The 22770-nt window shown below is 39.3% G+C and overlaps 1 protein-coding gene across 10 annotated transcripts in view; it reads left to right on the top strand.

Annotated features, from left to right (window-relative positions):
* The window catches only part of Mroh9 (maestro heat like repeat family member 9), a 59125-nt gene extending 42434 nt beyond the window's left edge, over positions 1-16691 (top strand). For all 10 annotated transcript variants that reach the window (XM_042258445.2, XM_076547864.1, XM_042258444.2 and 7 more), the window contains 6 exons: positions 1869-2045; positions 10012-10164; positions 10279-10395; positions 10955-11057; positions 14600-14662; positions 16301-16691. In XM_042258445.2, the coding sequence (XP_042114379.2) occupies positions 1869-2045; positions 10012-10164; positions 10279-10395; positions 10955-11057; positions 14600-14662; positions 16301-16608 (921 nt within the window). In that variant the 3' untranslated portion in view covers positions 16609-16691. The remainder of the gene's footprint in view (positions 1-1868; positions 2046-10011; positions 10165-10278; positions 10396-10954; positions 11058-14599; positions 14663-16300) is intronic.
* Positions 16692-22770: the final 6079 nt, after the last annotated feature.

The raw sequence follows: 22770 nt of genomic DNA, 5'->3' as shown, positions 1-22770 counted from the left end.
CAAAGTCTGAAACTCAATAGAATAGAGAGAATATAAACCAACGAAGTGGTGTTTATCCTTTTATTCATAATTTTTCCACAAAATCATGTCTTGTGCTCAGAATTTATTTATCATCATTGCTCAGAGTGAATATTCTCCTTATAGTTTAAGTCACAAACATCTGCCCATTCCCTCTTTGTATTTCTGTACTCGTTGACTTCTTCCTTGGGGCACCCACCAGATGTCTTCCATCCACTTATAATACGTTCCCCTCACTTATACATGATTTCATTCTTTGCCCTTTTTGATGGTCACTTCAAGTCAGACTTTATTGAATATTCTAACCTCTAGCAGCCTCCTCCCTCTGAGGGCAACCCCATCTAGGAACACTTCTTCTATAACATAACAGTGAGGCTCAAAGTATGGTCCTTGAGCCACCAGAATCAAAGTCCCCTGGAAAATTGTTACAAATGCAAATTGTTGTGCCCTCCTCAAGCCTACAGAACCAGAAATTCTGGGTTGTGGTCCACGGATCTGTCTATTTAGGACCTTTGGTAATAGTGAGAGTCATGATCTTAAATCATTTCCCACTAGCACATGTGAATAGCTTTTCAGTTCAAATAAATTTAATCAGGCCCCCATGTCTTGTAATTCCAAATTTCAAAGTATCTTGCATAATCCTGAAACTGTAGATACACCACAAATCATTGTTAATTCAATAATGGATCTAATAATAAATCTTTGTTTATCTATTTGATCATAGCCTTCAAGCCTGTTGGTGGATACCCATCTTTGCATTTAGAATTTCATAAGCTAGAATTTCATCAGCTTTAAAAAATACAAGTCAAGCTGGGCGGTGGTGGCGCACGCCTTTAATCCCAGCACTCGGGAGGCAGAGGCAGGCGGATCTCTGTGAGTTCGAGGCCAGCCTGGTCTCCAAAGCGAGTTCCAGAAAAGGCGCAAAGCTACACAGAGAAACCCTGTCTCGAAAAACCAAAAAAAAAAAAAAAAAAAAAAATACAAGTCAATAAGAGTGTTTGTTTTTACTCTTTAGTAAGCAGAACATTATTTGCTGCTTTGTCCAAAATTCTTTTCCATGTTGTTTATAACAGGGAGATTTTATGCCCAAGTAAGAAGGACAATAATAGAGAAACAATACAGACCTAACTTCCTAGAAAGACAAAGGTACATTTAGGCACTGATTCGGTTCTCTCTCTCTCTCTCTCTCTCCTCTCTCTCTCTCTCTCTGTGTGTGTGTGTGTGTGTGTGTGTGTACTTAAAGTTACTTAAAGTAACTCTTAAAGTTACTCTTTTACTTTTTTGGTGTCTCCCATTTCTCTTTTCCTTACAATTCCATTCTCTTTGACTCTGATTTGTCTCTGAGGCTCTTTAGTTCCTCTGTTTAAACATTTCATTCTCATGTTTAGAGACCACACTACCAGATATTGTTGGTAAATATTTAATACCAGATCTCTGAAAAACAAAATCAAAATTTTCTGATATGAATATCCTTACTACGGCTAATTTCAAGATATCGAATGCTTGTTATTTAACATGGAATTAGGCAGAAATGCATAATATAACTTTATTTACTTTTCCAATCATTTATACACAGTTCATAAGTAGCCTTAAGAATGTAGAAAACAGAATACATACTAGCAAAAGACTTTAGAATTGATCACTTTTTAATACTACTTTTGATTTTACTTAATTATAAATTTGTGTGATTAATTTTTAACAATGACTTTTAAAAGCATTTAGTTTACAAAAACCTCTAACAGTTATAAAGACTTGTGAATTGGCCAGCTAAACTCAGAAGTGTACATACCAATTATCAGCCCAAGCCTCCTAATACCAAAGTTCTACTGTTTTCCTCCTTTTATACATAGTTAGAAAACGTCTGCAACCTGTTACTCCCAGTCTTGGATGCTTTTCTTTCCAAAGAGTACACTGTGGTCATCCGGGCCATGCTCACCCTCCGAAACATTTTGAGCAAACTGGACAAAACGATCTACTCCACGGTGTGTACCAGGATTGCTTCCAGCTACTGTCCTCTTATGGATCATGTGAGTGACATTATGTAATTTAGATATCTGAGACCATTAGCTTTTGTGGTTCAGTTAATCCCCAGATGGCAGGATGATCTTATATCCTAGAATAAGATAGCTATCTGTCCCCGGATAAATTTCAGCTTAGTGATTACACTGATTAACACTGGACCTGGACTGGGTGGGTGTAAACTCCCCTTCTACCTTTTATATCATGGTGAGATAGAGATTTCTTCTGAGTCTTGGTACATCAGTTTCCCCAGCAGTAAAACAGATACAGAAGTAGGTTTATTATATGGTTAAGGGTTTATATGTTCACCCCTCCAAGGCTTAGAGGACGTCACATAGGAGCGGGTGGAAAGACCGCGGCAAGGGCCAGAAAATGGAGCACAGTGTTGAAAAATGATGTTTTCTGGACATGGCATAACCACTGTGCCCATGAACTTACTGAAGCGGTGGAGATCTGCAAAAGACCCACGCAAGACTGAGATTGTCAGCATATCATCGTGGAAGGAGGAAGGGCTCATGAGGCCCTGTCCTTCCCTAAGGGACTAATGCCCGTTAGTGGTGTCTAGAGGAAAAGATGTAACTTTCTCCACTGGTGGATGCACTGATCAATTGCCCATGCCTCAGTAAGGAACCTCCTACCCACGCTCATGCAAGCAAACTTACTTAAACTTAGGGGCCACTCCACGAATGAGATGTGAAAGTAGAAGAATTGGTGAGGGAAAAGAAGGGCTTTGTCAGAAAGAGGAGAGATGAGAAAATGACAGGAGGCAAAAAATGATTGAAATTCATCATACACATACCTGAAAATGTCAAAGAATAAAAAATAAGTAAAATTTTTTCAGTTGGGAACTGACTTGTCAAAGAGTAGGGACTTACAATTTCTTTCAATTACATTTTGCTTTGAAAATATTTTTCCTGTTCCATATTATTGCACTCCACTAAAATACACCATTTTTGCTGCATGATTACAAAGTTGACATGTGCAGTACCTCCAATAAATGTTTGTTATTAACATAGAGGATCTTGTTTTGTTTTGTTATGTTTCTTTTTCATATAGAATTCTTTTTTAAGATTTATTAGTTATGTATGCACATACACCTGCATGCCAGAAGAGGGCACCAGATCTCATTACAGATGGTTGTGAGCCACCATGTGCTGGGAATTGAACTCGAAGAGCAGCCAATGTTCTTAATTGCTGAACCGTCTCTCCAGTCATATTTTAATGTTTCTTTATTCTTGAGAATTTCATTCATGCATACCAGTGATTCTCAAACTTCTAATGCTGTGACCCTTTAATACAGTTCCTCATGTTGTGGTGATGCCCCAACCATAAAATCATTTTGTTCCTACTTCATGACATCTGATATGCTACCCCCAATGGGGTTGCAACCCACAGGTTGGAAACCACTGATGTATATAATGAAATATAACACAATATACCTCCCCATCCAACTTTTCCTATGTATGTCCTCCCAACAGGTCCCCATCCCAGCTTCTTGACTTATTTTCATACCCCACTAATCCAGTTAGTACTGCCATACTAAAAGAATCATACTGTAAACACAGAAGATGTGACAGAGGAAAGAACAACGTAGGGAGGCCTTCTATGAACCAGACTCCTGCTAAGTGACTCCAATTACTATCTCCGGAAGTTATTGATAACAAACCCAATTCAAAAAGCTAAGAAAATAAGCATCAATAACTGAATGCATGACAGAACCTCAACTCTGAGCCTAAAATGGTTGTAGAGTTGCTCTTCAATAGCTTAAACAGATTTTTCTTAATTAAAAAGGTAAATAGAAAAGAGGAAGAATGGCAGGACTTATAGACAATTGCATTAAATAATAATATTTAAAATAACAGAAGCAAGCTTTTTTTTGCAAAACAAGAATCTTGGTTGAAATTTACAGGTTAATTGGAGAAAGTCTTAAGGTCAGATCCAGGAACTAAACTCTTAAGAATCCCAGTAACTAGAAACCGTTTTCGTACTATATCTATTTAGCAGCAGAATAGTATTAGGTGCTCCCGTAGGGTCTATGACCTGTCTGGCCACAGGTTCTTGGCCTGATAATGGCACCAGTATAAGTTTCTTCTTGTGGCTCTGGACTTAAATCCAATTAGAGTATTTGGTTAATTCCATGATGAGCATGCCACTATTGCACCAGTGGCATGTCTTGCCAGAGGAGATGGTATTGTAGCTCACAAGTTCACAGCCTTTCTCTTCTGGAACCATAAAAACTACCCAGTGGGATGGAGCTTCCAAGTCAGCACCAGCTTGAATTCTCCATGCTCTGTGACTCAAGCACATGTCTTCAGAAACAGAATCTTAATCATTATGTTCTGGGTGGTAACCTAGAGCACTGGCAACAGCCTGTAATGTCTGTGGTTCCATGGGACCTCATTAGCCAAGATCCTGCCATTGAGCTTTTCGTTTCTTAGCCTGTGTTACCTAGTAGAAACATTGTCTTCCCATTATAGGGAAACTCCATTTTAACTATTTTAGTATGCATATATAAAAATACATGTGCTTATATAATATGTATATATATATATATATATATATTAGAAAGTTTTTACAGCAGTAGATTTTATATTACTTTTTTGAAAGACCTTTAGTGTTAAATAACATTCCCCATATTTCTTCCTCTACCCTGCTCTCCCATATCTCACAGAAATTTAATCCTTCCTGTTCCTTAATACACTTTAAGCATTTTTACTACTGCTCTCTATCCCCCACTTTAAAGTCCTTCTTCTATGGCCCTTACTAATTTCCTGACTATGAGTATTCCAAATGAAACATTCATAGCTAAAATTTCAAAGCTAATGTCTACAAATGAAAGATATGTGATCTTTATCTCTCTCAGCTCACTACTTTCCAGTTCTATTCTTTTATCTGTGAATGTCATAATTTGTTTCTCTTACTAGCTAAATAACAGTCCATTGTGTAAATATACTACACTATTTTTATCCATTCATCAGTTGATGGACATCTAGACTGTTTCCATTTCCTGGCTATTGTAACTAGATTAGCAATAAACATAGACAAGCAAGTAACTCCATAGTAGGAATATAGAGTCCTCTGGGGATATGTCCAGGAGTGATATAGGTAGGTCATGTGGTAGATTTATTTTTAGGGTTGTTTTTTTTTTGGGGGGGGGGAGGACCTTCACACCTTACCATAGAGGAACCACCAGCAGAAAATAAGTACTCCCCTTTCCTCACATCCACAATAACATTTGTGAACATTATTATTTTGTTTATTTGTTTGTTTGTTTGTTTGTTTGTGAAAGGGTTTCTCTGTGTAGCTTTGTGCCTCTCCTGGATCTCACTCTGTAGAGTAGGCTGGCCTCGAAATCACAGAGATCTGCCTGGCTCTGCCTCCCAAGTGCTGGGATTATAGGTGTGTGCCACCACTGCCCGGCTCAACATTATTCTTAATCCTCAACATTCTGACAAAATTCCAACATAATTTTTCATAGAAATTTTTAAAAAATCATCTTAAATTACACATAAAAACACAAACAACCCAGAATAGCCAAAATGGTCATGAACCATTAAAAAAAAAAAAGCTATTGATGTTATCACTATCCTTTATTTCAAGTTATACTACACAGCTGAAATAGCATGGTCTTGGCATTAAAAAAAAGAGCTGGCTCTGTCCCTCACTTGAGGGGAGTGATCTCAGTGGCCTGGAATGACCAGCTACCACCTAGGCCCACATTCAGGGATTTGAGTTGGCCTATCCCAACCTCTACTGAATCTATGACCTGCTGGAGCATGTGAAGGTACCAGTACTGCAGAACCATAGCCTCAGGAAAATTCATAGAAGGTAGTATGACTAGGATACAATCAAGCTCTGGATCCAAGCAATCCACATGTGAATCCTGTAATTTCTCTTTTACCGAAGCCAGTCCTCTTTTAGCCTCAGCTGGTAATTTTCTTGCACGATTCAGGTCCTTATCACCTTGTAAGCTTCGAAATAAATTACTTAGTTGCTGAATTGTCAATCCAATTGTGGGCTACAGCCAGTTAATATCTCCCAGCAATTTTTTAAAATCATTAGAAATTTGTAATTGGTCTCTCCTGATTTGTACTGTCTGTGGTTGAATGTTTTGTAAACAAACCTATCTTATATCCTTGGTAATTAATAGAATCTCCTTTTTGTATTTTTTCAAGAGCAATTTGTAATCCCCCCAAAAGGCAAAATTCACTTTACCTCTTCAAGCATTTTTTCTAGAGTATCTGAATCTGAATCAGCCAGTAAGATATAATGCATATAGATTGAGGAAGCTGTTTGCAAATTATTTCCAACAGCTCTTGTACAAAATATTGACACAAGATGGGGCTGCTTAACATCCCTTGTGGAAGAATTTTCCACTGATATCTTTAACAGGCTGGAAATTTTTGTAAGTAGGCACCGTGAAGGTAGATTTCTCTCAACCCCATTCTTGCAAATGTGTAGTAAAAAGGCAGTCTTTTAAACCAATCACTATAATAAACCATCGTTTAGGCAATATAAAAAAGAAAAGGGAATTACAGGATGTAAAGGGCCCATTGTCAGGATTACCTTATTAATAACTTTTAGATCTGTTACCATTTCCATTTCCCAGATTTCTTTTTAGTGACAAATATAGGAGAATTCCAAGGACTTCAGTATATTGCGCATTTGGCTGTTCCTGTATCAGCTGTTCTAAGACCTGTAATTTTTCAGATGTCAAGGGCCATAGTTCCACTCAGACAGATCTGTCATTTAACCATATTAAAGGTAGGGCTGTTGGTACCTTTGAAAGATCATCAGCTATTGTGCCCTGCTTATGTTATACCTTAATGGTCAGTGACTGTTTACTTTTTAAATATCTTTCTCAGAAGCATATATTAGTTTATGGTTTGTTTCTAAGATTGAAGGAATGTTAACCTGGGTTTTCCATTATTGTAATAAATCACATCCCCATAAATTCATTGCTATGTTAGCCACATATGGTTTAATTTTCCTATTTGTTCTTCTGGCCCTATACACTTTGTTTTACATGAGATAAAGTTCCAATCCCTAAAAGCTAAATATTTACCTCCTGATGAGGCCAATCTGGATGCCAAGATTTTGGTGAAATTGTTGTTACATCCATGTCTGTATCTAGTAACCTTCCATCATAACACCACTTATTTGTATTTTTAGCTTTGATCTTTGATCATTTATAGATGTTTGCCAAAATACTTGTTTAATTGTCTGTCCTGAAAATTTGGTTTTATCTACTGATGCTGTTCTGTCATCCAGAGCAGTGTATTTTTAAAACAGGCATTAAGTCTTTTAATTGCTCTGTGGAGGAATTTCTCTGATGCTACCAGGGAACGATTGAACCAAATTTGACATGGGGGCCTGTGAGAGGTCCCTTAAGGCACTTCCTGATTGCAAAGGGTTACCTTACCTGTCCTATGTTGATCTGCATTCATTAGTCCAATGCTGGCCTTTGCCACACCTCCTACATATTCTAGAAGTCTGGGGCCTTATGTTTGGGTAATCTCTAGAAAAAACATTGTTTCTAGGACCACCTTGCCTATAATTCCTTTTCAGATGGCCTGTTTTACTGTAATTAAAATTTCTTGCCTTTTGATTTTTCTTAAAATGTTTAAAAATCACTTCTCCTATCCTACTATCATTATAACTATGAGATCCAATATCAGCTGTATTTCTAATCCATTTATCTATTGATGCAGATCTTGCTCGTAAAGGTCTAGTCACAATTTTGCATTCTGAATTAGTATTTCAAAAGCCAAAGATTTAACTAACATTTGTCCAACTTCTGGATCTGATAACATTCTTTTTACAGCTGAAGTCAATCTGTGTAAAAAAAAAATCAGTAAAGACTTCTTTTGGGCCTTGTATAATTTTAGTAAATGACTCAGTCCTCTTTCATGATTCTTCAACCCTATCTCAAGCATTCAAAGCTGCTATACCATATAAAGCCAAGGTGTGGTCAGCAAATGTAATCTGTCTTTACAAATCAGCATACTGACCTTCACTGAGGAGCTAATCTTGGGAAATTTCAATACCTCTAGCCCTACTTCATTATTCTGTAACCTTTGCTCCTCTCTCCACCATGTTTTCCATTATAATTGAGGACCAGCTTCCAATATTGCTGTACCTCAATATTTCCAATCTTGTAGAGTAATTCTGTTTTGAGTTGCCTATGAATTTAACATCTGCTTCACAAAAGGTGAATACATACTATATGAAACTACTGCTTCCTTAAATCTCTTCAAATCTAACATTTCTGCAGTATCCCAGTTAACTTCTTAATAGCCTTGGAGATACCTATCATCTGATGGCTGTTCTTAAATGGTAGCTGGATAAATTAAGGTTGATTTTCTAAATAACCTTGAGCCACTCACCTTCAGTTTCATAATACAATGGTGAAGTAAGATCTGCCCTAAACTCCTCTGTGTGTATGTGTGAATATTTTTCTTAGTTTCATTAGCAGGTCTTTCTAAGGAATGTATCTTATCAGTCATTTTTTCATATTTGGCACCAATGTCAAACCACATTTTAAAGTATAGAACATGAACTACAAAATTGATAATTATTACAATCAACAGTATGTCAATCCCAACTAAGTTGATTATCCCTTCATCTAATTTTTTCATTGTCAAACCTTCCATTGTGGACCCATGCAGAGACCTAATTCACTGCATCTTAATATTGTTCCCCATTCTTAATGTGGGCAAAAAAAACTTCCTTTTTTTTTAGATTAATTCCCCCTTTAAGAATTCCCAGGTGTCTCACCAGATGTGCTGATAATGACAGTGAAGTGTAAGGCTGGCTACTGATGCACCACATGGCTGGGCAGAGAATGCACAACCTGGCCAAGGGCAGCTGCAGCTGCTCCCCTGAACCTAGGAGCTGAGAGTGTGTGGCTGTGGCAGTAGCAGTAAAAGCCTGAGTGAGTATTAAGACAGCCCACCTGATACGGCAATGGCCCAAGAAGGGAGTTGAGGGGAATCCCTCAACCCATGGGGAGAAGGAGCCTGAAAAGCCAGCCTAGGAGGATCTGTGGAAGAATGTGGTGGGAAGTGAGGGCATGGGGCCACCTGAATGACAGAGCTGGCTGATGGTGGGCAGCTAACTCCAGTGGCATTCGGGGCCCAGCCACCTATGGTGCTTAGGGCCAGAGTGGGGCAGCAACTGGAAGCTGCCATAGAAAGGCTGCAATGGGAAAACCCCAGACTTGCATAGAGGACCTGAGGGGAGGGAGGAGAAGCCAGTTGTACCAGAGCTGCATATGCCCCCTGTTAGATGCCAAATGAAGCATTTATCTAATTATTCTTTATCAATAAAAACTTGAGAGTCAGATATCTGAATGATCAGAGAAGCAGAGGAGAAACAACTAGTGACCTCCTCCTTCTTCTTTGATTCAAAAAGGGCCAAGAGTCTTTCTAAACCCCTCCCTACTACTTCCAGTGTCTCTGCATATGTCCTCAGTCCTCCAAAACCTCTATGGCTAATTTGGTCAGCTAGTAGCTAGCTCTATACTCTGATTCAAAGTAAACTTTATCATCAGTCTCGGGAATTTCAGAGTGTGATCAAAATATCCTACAACACCTAAGCATCTGTTCCTATAAGTTTAAGTTGAAGGCAAAGTAAGTGAGATCAGGAAACATTCCTTTTTATAACTGGCTGAGTCCACTCAGTGTAATGTCCTCCTGATTTAGCCATACTGCCGCAGTGATAATCTTTTTTTTTATTATGTCTCAAATTATTTGTGTGTTCATTCATCTATTAATGGGCACTTATATCTTGGCTATTGGGAATAATGGTTAGTCAAATCTTATCACAAAAAAAAAGCTCTAACAAGCTCAATCTTTACTAAAAATGATAGTTATATATGTATGTATACATACCATACATATATACTACCACTAAAGAAAGTAGCATTGATATGCTCAACTGAAATCTTAATTTTTACTTGTGTGCATGGTCCAGGTTAATAGTGACATTCAATGCATGGCCATTCGACACTTTGGTGAATTACTTCTGGATATGAGTCATTACAAACGGATGCTAAACCATGTAATCATAGGAAGTCTTGTGCCCCTGCTCCTGTTTTTGGAGTCTAACGAAACAAGAATTGTGAATGTAAGAGCCTTTTTTTCTTAACTTTCTTACATAATCTTATTTCTCTCAATTAAACCTAGCAGAGTGTTTTATGTAACAGCAAATCAAGCCTGACTGATCTTTTCTCTCTCCCAGGCTTGCAGATATACATTAACTATCTGTTTCTCACAACTAAAGTGGTCAATATCACATCTGCTCAAAGAGGAAAATTACTGTTTTGAGTCAGTGGTTCTCAGCATCTGCAACAACCTTGTAAGTAGCCCTCTGCTTTAACTATCATAAGCACAACTTAAAGATCACACAAGTGGTGACAGATGACTTGATGAAAAGGAGGAACTTGTAGAAAGAATGTGAAGAAAAGATAACATTTCTATTTATAGTAAGAGCTTTAGATGAAAGAAATTTTCACACTCTCAACATTGATCACCCTATTTTCTTCCTCTTATTTTGACCTGCGGGTAGATACAAACTTGAGTAGAACACTACACATCACCAAAGGAAAACTATTTTGCCATAACCTCACGAGCTGGTCTTTTGAAACCCAGTATGAATAAGGGTAAAGAAGGGGAGATGAGAGGGTGCTAATTACAGGTTAGAAAAACAATGCTGGGTTAAGGAATGATATGATAGAATAGTCCTTGCCAGCAGCCAGAGGAGTATAGCTCACACAGACAAATCTCCAAGTTTTAAACTGGTCTTATTTTCATACTAACAACTAAGTAATTAAGGTCTCTTACTTTGACTCTTCTCTAGAGGAAGCAAATATGCTTTGTCAACAATTAAGAGAGTAATTTTACTGTTTTATTCCCAGCTTTCTTCTTATGAGAGTTACATTACGGATTTAATATCTGGTACCTTAGGGTTCCTGTGGAGCTCCCGAACATTTCTGAAGAAAGGAGCCACTATATTAGTAGGTAAATAAATTTAATTTTTCTTAATTTGTCTTTGAATGTATAAAATAGGGCTCAAGTCAAATTATTCATTAAAATATTTACAAGTTTTATGATTGACAATACCTGTCATGGTGATAAATATGATGAACAGGGTTAATATGTGTGATTGAAATAAAGTTTTATTTTACAACACAAAGTAGGTATATCTGTCTGACCAATTATTACATAAAATGTGTTCAACAGATGGATAATAAAATTTTAGAATGTAGCCGGGCGTTGGTGGCGCACGCCTTTTATCCCAGCACTGGGGAGGCAGAGCCAGGCGGATCTCTGTGAGATCGAGGCCAGCCTGGGCTACCAAGTGAGCTCCAGGAAAGGCGCAAAGCTACACAGAGAAACCCTGTCTCGAAAAACCAAAAAAAAAAAAAATTTTAGAATGTAATATCATTATCCTCTACTGCCTAAAATCACTATCTAAATAACAAGAGTGATTTAAAACTTCATATGAACATCATGTTCAACACAACTTGAACACCTGTAACAACAAACTACAACAAATAAGAGAGATATCTGATCCAGTAAAGTTTAGAAATAAAATTGTATGGGAGAAGCCCAGACACTCAGAGGCAATGACAGCTAAAGTTTTCACCTTGGACAAATCTGACCAATGGCAGTGATGCTTTTCCTTGTGACACTCTAACTGTGAGAGTCTGGAATTTCAATTTGGTGATAGTTCTCCCCTTGTCCTATTTGAGACCCTAGACTAGACTCTCAAGAACAGAAAGGAATGAGAAAACTCATGGTCATATCACACTGTAGAGAATTTGGACAGTCAAAATATGTAATCAACTATACCATGATGAGCATTATGCTCTGTGTTCACAGAGGACAGAGAGAGAGAGAGAGAGAGAGAGAGAGAGAGAGAGAGAGAGAGAGAGAGAGGGAGGGAGGGAGGGAGGGAGGGAGGGAGGGAGGGAGGGAGGGAGGGAGGGAGGAGTGGGAGAAAAGAGGGGAGAGGAGACAGAGAAACAGAATGAAGCAGAGACATGGAGACAGAGAGAGACAGACACAGAGAGTTCTGTGATAACTTTATTTCAAATCAATACAATCTCCTGAATAATCTCCTTGAGCTTCCCATCTCTGTTTATAACACCCAACTATGGAATCCCCAATAAATAACTTTCTCATAAAAGGGCAGCATCATTTTTTCTATAGAGGTACTTCAAGGTAAAAACAGAGAATAGATGAGAAAAAAACATAGAAAATGTATTTTTACCAAACAGATGAAACTCACAATAAATAATTCTATGAACCTAAAACTTTAAAATAAAGATTGAATGTGCCTAAAACTATACAGAATATATTTGATATAAGAAGCAAAGACCATGAAAGTAAGATTTTATAGCATAGAGGAAAGATACATAACCATCACAGAAAAGGAAAACAACTGTAACCTGCAAATGAGAAAATCTGCACTGATAGTAGTGATAAGCCAATCCTCCCCAAGAGCAAAGGTCACACAAGAGAGATCAGTGTCCACCTTACTGTGATGGACTGAGAGAGCAAGAAGGGACAGAAAAATCTTTGAAGTCCATACGCTGCACACATGAAGACTACTTGTGAACATCACCGAAGGAAATGAAATGGTAACGAGTGGAGTATGAATTCTATTTTAAGAAAGAAAGAATAAAATTAAAAGTCCCGATGCTTTTTTTTTAACCTATACATATCTCAATTGATATATTGGTGTACTCTTACTAGCTACCTAACCTCTGTGGATATTATAAATAAAACATATCTAAAGCATAAGAGCTAGCATCTACATATAGGAGAAAACCTACTATGTTTGTCTTTCTGGGTCTGAGGTACCTCTCGAAGGATGAGTGTCTCTAACTCCATCCATTTAGCTGCAAATATCACAATTGTATCTTTCCTTGCAGCTGAATCATATTCCATTGTATAAATGTACCACATTTTCATTATTCATTTATCAGTTGATGGGCATCTAGGAAGCTGGAGCCCCAACTGTTTTACTGGGATGTGCTATGTAGGTTTGACCCTGTTACAGGAAAATGGAAATGATGCTATGAATTACTACCTTTCCTAAGAAGGACAATTTGGTAATACCCATTAAAATAGAGAATGAGTTTTTTTTAATTGTTGCTGCTATTACTTGTGGTTCTGGGTATCGTGATAGGCAAGTACTTGTCCACTGAGCTCTATTTTTTATTTGACAGTTTCCTGCATATACATAATGAAGTTTATTCTCCTTGCTCTCTGTTGCCTCTTCTCATCTCTCTCTCTCTCTCTCTCTCTCTCTCTCTCTCTCTCTCTCTCTCTCTCTCTCTCTCTCTCACACACACACACACACACACACACACACACACACACACACACTGAAAGCCTTTCCCTCAACAACTCCCCTCCTATTTTTCAGGCCTTTAACATGGGAGATAGTTGAAACAGGGTTGCCTAAATGAGCATGGGTAGGAAGTGATGCTGGAATGTGGGTGACTTATACATGGTTACACCACTGAAAAATGGAGTCCTATGAGGGGAATACTGAGGCTTGTGAGAAAACTCCAAGAAACCAAGAGTTTTATAACCTCAGTTTCTTCAAAAGCATGGAATTATTATTAGTTTGTGCTTTTGTGCCCCTCGAATATGTAGTGGATAGGAGAAAATTACTTCAGATTATTCATTACAACAACAATATTTATATTTGTTTATATGCCTCTATGGGGATACACATTTTGCCACTTTAGACCCTAACCTTAACCCTAACAGCTGGCCTGCCACTTGTGGTTTGACCTTGTAATTGTACACTTCACTCATGGGACTTTTTTTTTTTTTTTTTTTTTTTTGGTTTTTTGAGACAGGGTTTCTCTGTGTAGTTTTGCGCCTTTCCTGGTACTCACTTAGTAGCCCAGGCTGGCCTCGAACTCACAGAGATCCACCTGGCTCTGCCTCCTGAGTACTGGGATTAAAGGCGTGCGCCACCACCGCCCGGCGGGACTCTTCTTAACTTGTCTCATGTGACTCTTCACTCGTGTGACTCTTCTTAACTTGTGTGATACTTTGAACCAAGTTGACTATTACATGAGACTTTAGTCCATGGCTCCATTCTCTCAGGTCGCACCAGCAACTAGAGCAATAAACAGTAAGTGATATGTAACAAAATGAGTTGATAGTCAGGCTGTGTTTCAAGGAATCTCCACTCTGCATGTAAAAATGGCACTACATGAGCTGTTTCTGTAGGAACATGGACACATCTCATAAAACTATGTTGAATGAAGACAGTAGAACCCAAAAATACATTCTGAAATATGGAGAAGGAAATTGCAAAGAGCTTATAAAAGTCTTCTGGGATATGAACCTACATGGTAGCTAAGGCATGTTCACTTTGTGGTCATTCTTCATACATATTTTAATTTTTCATTAAATAATAACTATTTGAAATCACTAAAAGATAGTTTAAGGAGAATCTATGATCTAACTAGATAACAACAGAAATGTATTTAATAGTTTATTTTGGCCTGACTTTGCTTATATCTTATACACAGGGTACTTGGGGAAATCTGGAGCACATTTACTTCTCAAAGAAGAAATTGATGTCATGATTGAGGGTAAGATTGAGGTCTTTGTGTGTAGATTCAAATAAATTCACTATTTTGATTCTATCTGAATGAGAGTTCTATATAGTTTAGAGGATGGAAATTGGGTGGTGGTGGGTTTATGGATAGGAAAATCAGGAGAGGGACTAGGTTAAGGGGCATTTGTTTTTTTTTCACTCTCCCTATTCTCTATTACTGTCCCTGTTTCATTCCCCAAATTTATCCCATTTATTGTCTGAAATCTAATGATCATGCCAGAGCCTTAAGAAATTACTGAAAATTCAGGAGTCATTCACTTACATATCCTGCAAATATTTTTTCCAGCATGTACTTTTTGGGTCACCCTAATAAGTAAAGCTGGCTCATTCCTCATAGTTTTTACATTTTAGTGAATATTAAAATACATTACATTCAGAGGGGGAGGAATTAAAGAAGAGTAATGCTGTTGTTCCTCCAAAAGGTTTGGGTACCGGGCATCACCCCATCTTAGCATCTCTCTACTGTGTTATCAGAAAATAGCTTCGGGGCAGGGCTGGAGAGCTGGCTCAGCAGTTGGAAGCACTTGTTCTTGCAGCACCCACACGGTGTCCCACAGCCATCCACAACACCATTTCCAGGGAAGCCGACACCCTAGTCTAACTTCTGCCGGCACCAAGCACACATGTGCTGTACATACATACACTCAGGCAAACAATTCATAGATATAAAATACAATAAATAAATCTAAAAGTTTTTTTTTAAGAGAATAGCTAGGATAGCTGTCAGCTCCTCTTTCCCTTCCTTCCTTCCTTCCTTCCTCCCTTCCTTCCTTCCTTCCTTCCTGTCTGTCTGTCTTTATAAAGTCTACTATTGTCCAGAGAAAATTCAGGTTCACAACAACACAGCTGGACGTTCAAGGGCTTCCCATGGACTTCCACACTGTATTCATGCAGTTGCCTCCCTTGTCAGTGTCTCCCACCAGGGTTGTGGAGAGTTGTGCCCACTTGGTGCATCATTATCTCTCCTTCATTCATTCAGTCACTTTCATTCATTCATTCAACACTCCTGACTAGCTACTGCATGTCAAGCACTATACTTCCCCCTTAACCCTTAAGATCTTTCTCTTCTATCTTCTTGTCTTTCTCTCATTCCCTTTTCTGAAACATCCTTTTTCATTCTTGTGTTTTTAATCCAAAGAAATAAAAGAAAATACTGTGACTCACCCTGTAGTCCCAGTGCTTGGAAGGTTGAAGCAGAGGAATGGCCACAAGTTCAAGGCTGTTGATCATAAGCTTTTTTTTGTGATAATGAATATGCATTGACTCATCATATTAAAATACATGTGCTATTTTATTTTATAATAACTTTGATTTTAATCAGTTTTCTATTGATAAGCACTTGGACTTATTCCAGTGTTTTACATGACTATCACCAACACATGAATCTCTTCTTATGATACTGAGCTGAATGCTTGGCACATAAGGATGCCATAAATTTGGTAACCATTTTTGTTTTTTTCTAGTAGATCTCATTAGTCAAGTAAAGAGAGGGGTAGGGAAGAGTTGCAGGTGGAGAATATCGGGGAGAGCAACTTGGTGAGAGGTGGGAGCTTAGACTTAATGCTCTTGGAGTCAGAGAGACCTTGAACTAAGGGCCCCTCTACTGTTACAGTTATTGAACGAGTGGCTCGGGACGAAGATCCTGTGGTCAAGTTGTTGGCAGAAAAAACCCGTAAGATTTTTAGAGAAATCGCCTATAGAATAGCCTCTTCAACCATCAAGCAGACCTTTCGAAGATGGGCTATGATGTTCCATACCAAAAAATTGAAGCTTATTTATGACTTGGCCAATATTACATCCCTTGAGGAGAGCATTCCAGAAGACTTTACAGAAGTGAAGCCTGAAGATAACCTGGGGAACGTTGCTGAGGAGAAAGCCGAATATCTCTTTCAAGAGAAACGAGTTTCTTTTGCCTCTTAGTAACCTCAGTCTATGCTTAATCCTTTTCTGAGGAATGCTAAGTTATCACTAACCCTTATAATTATTAAAATATATAAATCTGAGCAGTCTTACCATCTGTCTGACAATGAGAAAACCTTTTCCCTGCAGCACTGAGAAGTCTGGGGTGCATTTTTACGCTTTCTTGGCCACAGTGGGTAGGCACTGCTTTCATTTTGTCTTAACACCCTGGTTGAAAAATCTCTCCTATTGTGTTTATGAGATTGTTCTAAAATCATTTCCTCCTTCTTTCTCTCAGAACCAAATTTGATTGGAAGCACCCATCTTATCTTACACCTTGATGTGTGCTCTAGAATGCACAGTGCCTGGCATCTGATGTTTAAAAAAAAAAAAAAAACAGTGAACACTTGCCAGATGAGTTGAACGTTGAACACTGATAGAACATATCACTTTCATGCTTTGTGATATGTGAGTGATGCTATGATGTCCCCACATACTTGTAAGCGCTACTTAACAGAAACAAAGAACACTTGATTATTTGAAAGGGAACTGCCAGATACACTATGTGTTAATTGTGTCTGAGTTATTTCATACACATCTGGCTATCTATAATGCTCATGTTAATATTTTAATGCCAGGATTACAGAGGAAGACAATCTCTATAAGGTTTGACAGAAGGGCAGAGAGCTTGTGCCAGGCAATATGTACTGACAAACAGTCCTGCTAAACGTTACCAAGCAGTTTCTTCCCAAACATAGCTGAACAAAAAGTCTGAACTGCAGAAATATTAATATATTACACAAGCAGATCTATGATATCTAAATTCTGCCTAGAAGATACTCATATAACAACACATTTCTTGAGAGTTTTTTTTTTGTTTTTTTTTTGTTTTTTTTTTTTTACAAAACTAAATTCAGATGGGTAAACTAAACATAGAATTATCTATAGTGGAATATTATTAGATTTTTTTAAAAAATGAATGAGATACTAGCATACCAGCCTGAAAATATTATATTACCGAGTGAAAAGGTCACACAGGGTATGATTCCTTGTACATGAAATATCAGGAATCTTTAAACCTATAAGCAATAGAAAGTATGCTAGCAGCAGTCAGGAATTATGGAAGGAATTATGTGAGGAGGGGAATAGGAATAAGGGCTTGATAGGAGATTTCCTTTGATGGAAATATCCTATAACTACAGAGAGGTGGTGGTTACACAATATCCTAAGTGCACTAAATCCCACCAAATATAGCTTGCAAAATGATTGACTTCGTGTTGTATGAACCTCACATCAACTTTTTAAAGAGTGATAGAATACAGGCCCACTCTGCCTGAGCCATGGGAATCCTAACCCTATATGACTTCCTGGCTAAGCCAGTTACCCCCATGAGCCAAGGTTCTGTCAGGTGAGAGTTGTTTTAGCCTCTTCTGGAATGTGCACCATTCGCTCCCTCTCAGGGGTAATCATATTCCAGAAGCCCTCTCGCTGGAGCTCCTGGTATGTGACCTTAGATGACCTTTGACAAAACTGGTCCTCTCTACTCATAGTATCCTTACAGTGTTCAAGGAAGACCAGCCTGTGGATATATATTTTAGGTGGAAGAGCCCATCCACAAACAAAACTCCTTCCCCAGGCTGTGGGCAGACTGTAGGGGACAGTTCACCTCTTGAGCTCTATTTATCATACTGAGAAGCTCTCTCTATATATTTTTCAAAAGAGAGAGAGAGAGGGAGAAAGAGAAGCTAAAGAATTAGGATGTCTTGTGAAGAGATTTATTTCTAAGCAAATACTCCACCATGCAGGTCCTTAGTTGCTCACACCCCGCATGGCCACACAACCAAGTACGTGTCCTCAGTAGCACGAGACATGACCTAAGTTTCAGAAGTGGATGCTAAGCAGAAGTGAATGCTCCAACTTCAGCTGCTCTTGCCTGACAAGAACTCTAGTGCCCCACACGACGTGCTTGATTCCTTCTTGGTGAAGAAACTCAGACCAGAAATTCAACTTCACCACTGCAGGCAGAAGGCCCCTGGAGCATGGCAAAGCCTTCTTATCCCATCACCTGCATGGGCACTTGGATGGCTGCTCAGAGCAGGTCCCATCCATCAAGGTCTGGTTCATGAAACAGAGTCACGAGACACATCCGCATGTATAGGTCTAGTTGCAGCAAATCAGTCTCCTCGTTCTTACCCTGTTTCCCCTTCAGAAACATCTGCCTCCTGAAAGACTGGAAATACACTAACTACTAAAGCTTGACTGCTGGTTGTGAAACATCTCTATTAAAATGCCAAAAACCTTATCTTGGAGACTCTGACAGTTAATCTCAGTTGTCAACTTGGCTGGATCTACAACCAACTGAGCAAATTATCAGTTGGGCATGTCTGTGAGGGATTGTCTTGATCAGTTTAACTGAAATCTGAAGGCCCATCCTAAAGGTGGATGGTGCTTTCCAGTGGCAGGCCAGAAAAGGAGAAGTCCAAGAGAGCAAAGCTTTGGTTTTGCCTTGTTGCCTTCACATTGTGCTGGTCCACATCCACCCTCTTGGCATTTTGTTGTTGTTGTTGCTGCTGCTGCTGTTGCTGCTGCTGCTGTTGCTGCTGCTGCTGCTGTTGCTGCTGCTGTTGCCACTGCTGCCACTTTTCACTGACATTAGAACCCGTTACACTGGCCTTCCAACATGAACTGAAGACCGGTGACTCTCCAGGAATCCTCTATGCTTTCCGCACTGCTAAGGATCTTGTGTTGGGAGAAACCCTACATTTAAGGTTGTAGTCTTCCAGGTCCGGATAGCTCTCTGAGTTCAGAACAAAACGAAGGACTCCTTTTTTCAGTAGGGTTTCCTCTTCTCTGTCTACTCTTATTTGGAGAGTGTCTCTAAGCTCAGATGCCTGACCAGTTTGGAGGATGACCCTGCACAGAGCTCCCTGCAACCGCTGTACAACTTAGCACAGAAATCCTGTTTGTTCCTCCTGCCCGAATGATAATTAGGTGCTATGTCATAACCAATCAACCCTTCCTGCCCTTAACCCTAAGAACCCTCATATACCTTACCCCTGGAACAATAAAATGAGCTGACTCTCTGAAGTTGACTCCCGGAAGTTCTTTCCGTCATGCTCATGGCTGTCCAAACCCTGTTCACCACTTCTGCTTCTTTTGCCCTCATGGGCCAGTAGCCAACTCATGAGGAAATGGAGACCTACACTCATGACCTGAGAAGGTACTGGGTTCATAGTCCCTTCTGTGTGAATTCAGCCACTATTGGACTACCTGTAAGCCAATTTAAGAAATCTTCTCATAATATCTGTTTGTTCAATCAATCCTGTTCCTCTTGGGGCCCTGGTATGGAACCAAGAGAATGAAGAACATAACAGAATCTCCCCCACATCACCAGAACATGCCTCTGTCATCTTGTTACTGCTTGTAGTTTCAGTTCTGTGGCCTCTCATGACACACATACTCCTTAGTCATGTGTGGCTTCCTGCAATCTAGTCCACAGTTTAACACCAACTGTTAGATCTGCAATCCAAAATCCTCAATTCCTTTTTTTTTTTTAGTAAATTTATTTTACAACATCATTTAGTTCAACATAATAGCCACAGATTCCCCTGTTCTCCCACTCTCGCCCCCCTCCCCCTCTTCCCACCCCACCCCCAAGTCCCACCTCCTCCAGATCAAGGTCTCCCCCGAGGACCGGGATCGACCTGGTAGACTCAGTCCAGCCAGGTCCAGTCCCCCCATCCCAGACCGAGCCAAGCGTCCCTGCATAGGTCCCAGGATTCAAACAGCAAACTCATGCAACGAGCCCCAGACCCGGCACCAACACACAGCTGCCTCCCAAACAGATCAAGCCAAATGACTGTCTCACCCGTTCAGGGGGCCTGATCCAGTTGGGGGCCCCTCAGCCTTTGGTTCATAGATCCTGTGCTTCCATTCATTTTGTTATTTGTCCCTGTGCTTTATCCAACCTTGGCTTCAACAATTCTCGCTCATATAAACCCTCTTCTTTCTCACTAATTAGACTCCCAGTGCTCCACTAGGGGCCCAGCCGTGGATGTCTGCATCCAGATTCCTCAGAGCTTCCTTGGATGGGGTTTATGGCACAACTATCAGGGTGTCTGGCCATCCCATCACCAGAGTAGGTCAGTTCCTGCCGTCTCTCGACCATTGCCAGCAGTCTTTTGTGGGGGTATCTTTGTGGATCTCCGTGGGCCTCCCTAGCTCTCTGCTTCCTCCCCTTCTCATGTGGTCTTCATTTACCATGGTCTCCTATTCCTTGTTCTCCCTCTCTTTTCTTGATCCAGCTAGGATCTCCCACTCTCTTTCCCTCAACCGTCGCCCTTCATTGTTCCCACTCATGACCAGGCTGTTCATGTAGATCTCATCCATTTCTCCGTGTCTTTTTTGGGGTCTCGTTTTCCAGGTAGCCTCACTGGTGATGTGAGTAGCAGTCCAGTCATCCTTGTTCCACATCTAGCATCTTCCTATAAGTGAGTACATACCATATTTGTCTTTCTGAGTCTGGGTCACCTCACTCAGGATGATTTTTTCTAGATCGATCCATTTGTCTGCAAACTGTATGATGTCATTGTTTTTCTCTGCTGAGTAGTATTCCATTGTGTATATGTGCCACAATTTATTTATCCATTCTTCAGTTGAAGGGCATCTAGGTTGTTTCCAGGTTTGGGCTATTACAAACGATGCTGATATGAACATAGCTGAGCAAGTGCCCTTGTGGTATGATTGAGCATTTCTTGGGTATATGCCCAAAAGTGGTATAGCTGGATCTTAGGGGAGATTGATTCCCAATTTTCTAAGAAAGCACCATATTGATTTCCAAAGTGGTTGTACAAGCTTGCATTCCCACCGGCAGTGGAGGAGAGTTCCCCTAGTTCCACAACCTCTCCAGCATAAAGTGTCTTCAGTGTTTTTGATCTTAGCCACTCTGACAGGCGTAAGGTGGTATCTCAGAGTTGTTTTGATTTGCATTTCCCTGATGATTAGGGATGTTTAGCAATTCCTTAAATGTCTTTCAGCCATTTGGGTTTCCTCTGTTGAGAATTCTCTGTTTAGTTCTAAAGCCCATTTCTCAATTGGACTGTTGGTCGTTTTGATGTCTAATTTCTTGAGTTCCTTATATATTCTGGATATCAGTCCTCTGTCACCTGTGGGGTTGGTGAAGATCTTTTCCCATTCTGTAGGCTGTCGCTTTGCCTTGTTGACCGTATCCTTTGCTCTACAAAAGCTTCTCAGTTTCAAGAGGTCCCATTGATTGATTGTTTGTCTCAGTGTCTGCGCTACTGGTATTATATTTAGGAAGTGATCTCCTATGCCAATGCGTTCAAGACTATTTCCTACTTTCTCTTCTAGCAGGTTCAGAGTAGCTGGATTTATGTTGAGGTCTTTGATCCACTTGGACTTAAGTTTTGTGCACGGTGACAGATATGGATCTATTTGCAGCCTTCTACACATTGATATCCAGTTATGCCAGCACCATTTGTTGAAGATGCTTTCTTTTTTCCATTGTACACTTTTGGCTTCTTTGTCAAAAATTATATGTCCATAGGTAGCCCTCCTATATACAATGGACAAAGAAGCTGAGAAGACAATTATAGATACATCACCCTTTACAATAGCCAAAAATGACATAAAATACCTTGGGGTAACACTAACCAAGCAAGTGAAGGACCTATATGACAAGAACTTTAAGTCCCTGAAAAAAGAAATTGAAGAAGATGTCAGAAAATGGAAAGACCTCAATTCCTTTTTATGCCATTAGTTTTCATTTTTATTATTTTCAGCCTAATGGAATTGATGCTGTCTTTGGTTTTTGTTCTCATAGCCAAATCCCCTGCTATTATGCCATTATATTTTTTGGCTCATTGTTAAATTCCACCCTGTTTTTTAATGTACTGCAAAGTCAAAGAATCTGCCAACTAAAACTATAAAATGGCATTGTTACAAGGCATGTCTTGATATAAGAGAAGTTAAAGTTTGATTCAGTTAACTATACTAAGTGAGAGTTTGACCCATTTATTTTTAAAACATGTGTGCATGTACAGCGGTATATACATATACACTTTTAAAAATATACACCAAAAAAATCATTAATAAGTTTGTAAATCTGAGGAAAATTAATGAAACTTACAGATACAACCCTTTTTGTTTTCACTTTTATTTGTA

This window comes from Peromyscus maniculatus, chromosome 11 (genome assembly GCF_049852395.1).
Source record: "Peromyscus maniculatus bairdii isolate BWxNUB_F1_BW_parent chromosome 11, HU_Pman_BW_mat_3.1, whole genome shotgun sequence".
NCBI lineage: Eukaryota > Metazoa > Chordata > Mammalia > Rodentia > Cricetidae > Peromyscus > Peromyscus maniculatus.
The sequence above is the reverse complement of the archived record's forward strand: the minus strand, read 5'-3'. Positions and strand labels throughout refer to the sequence as shown.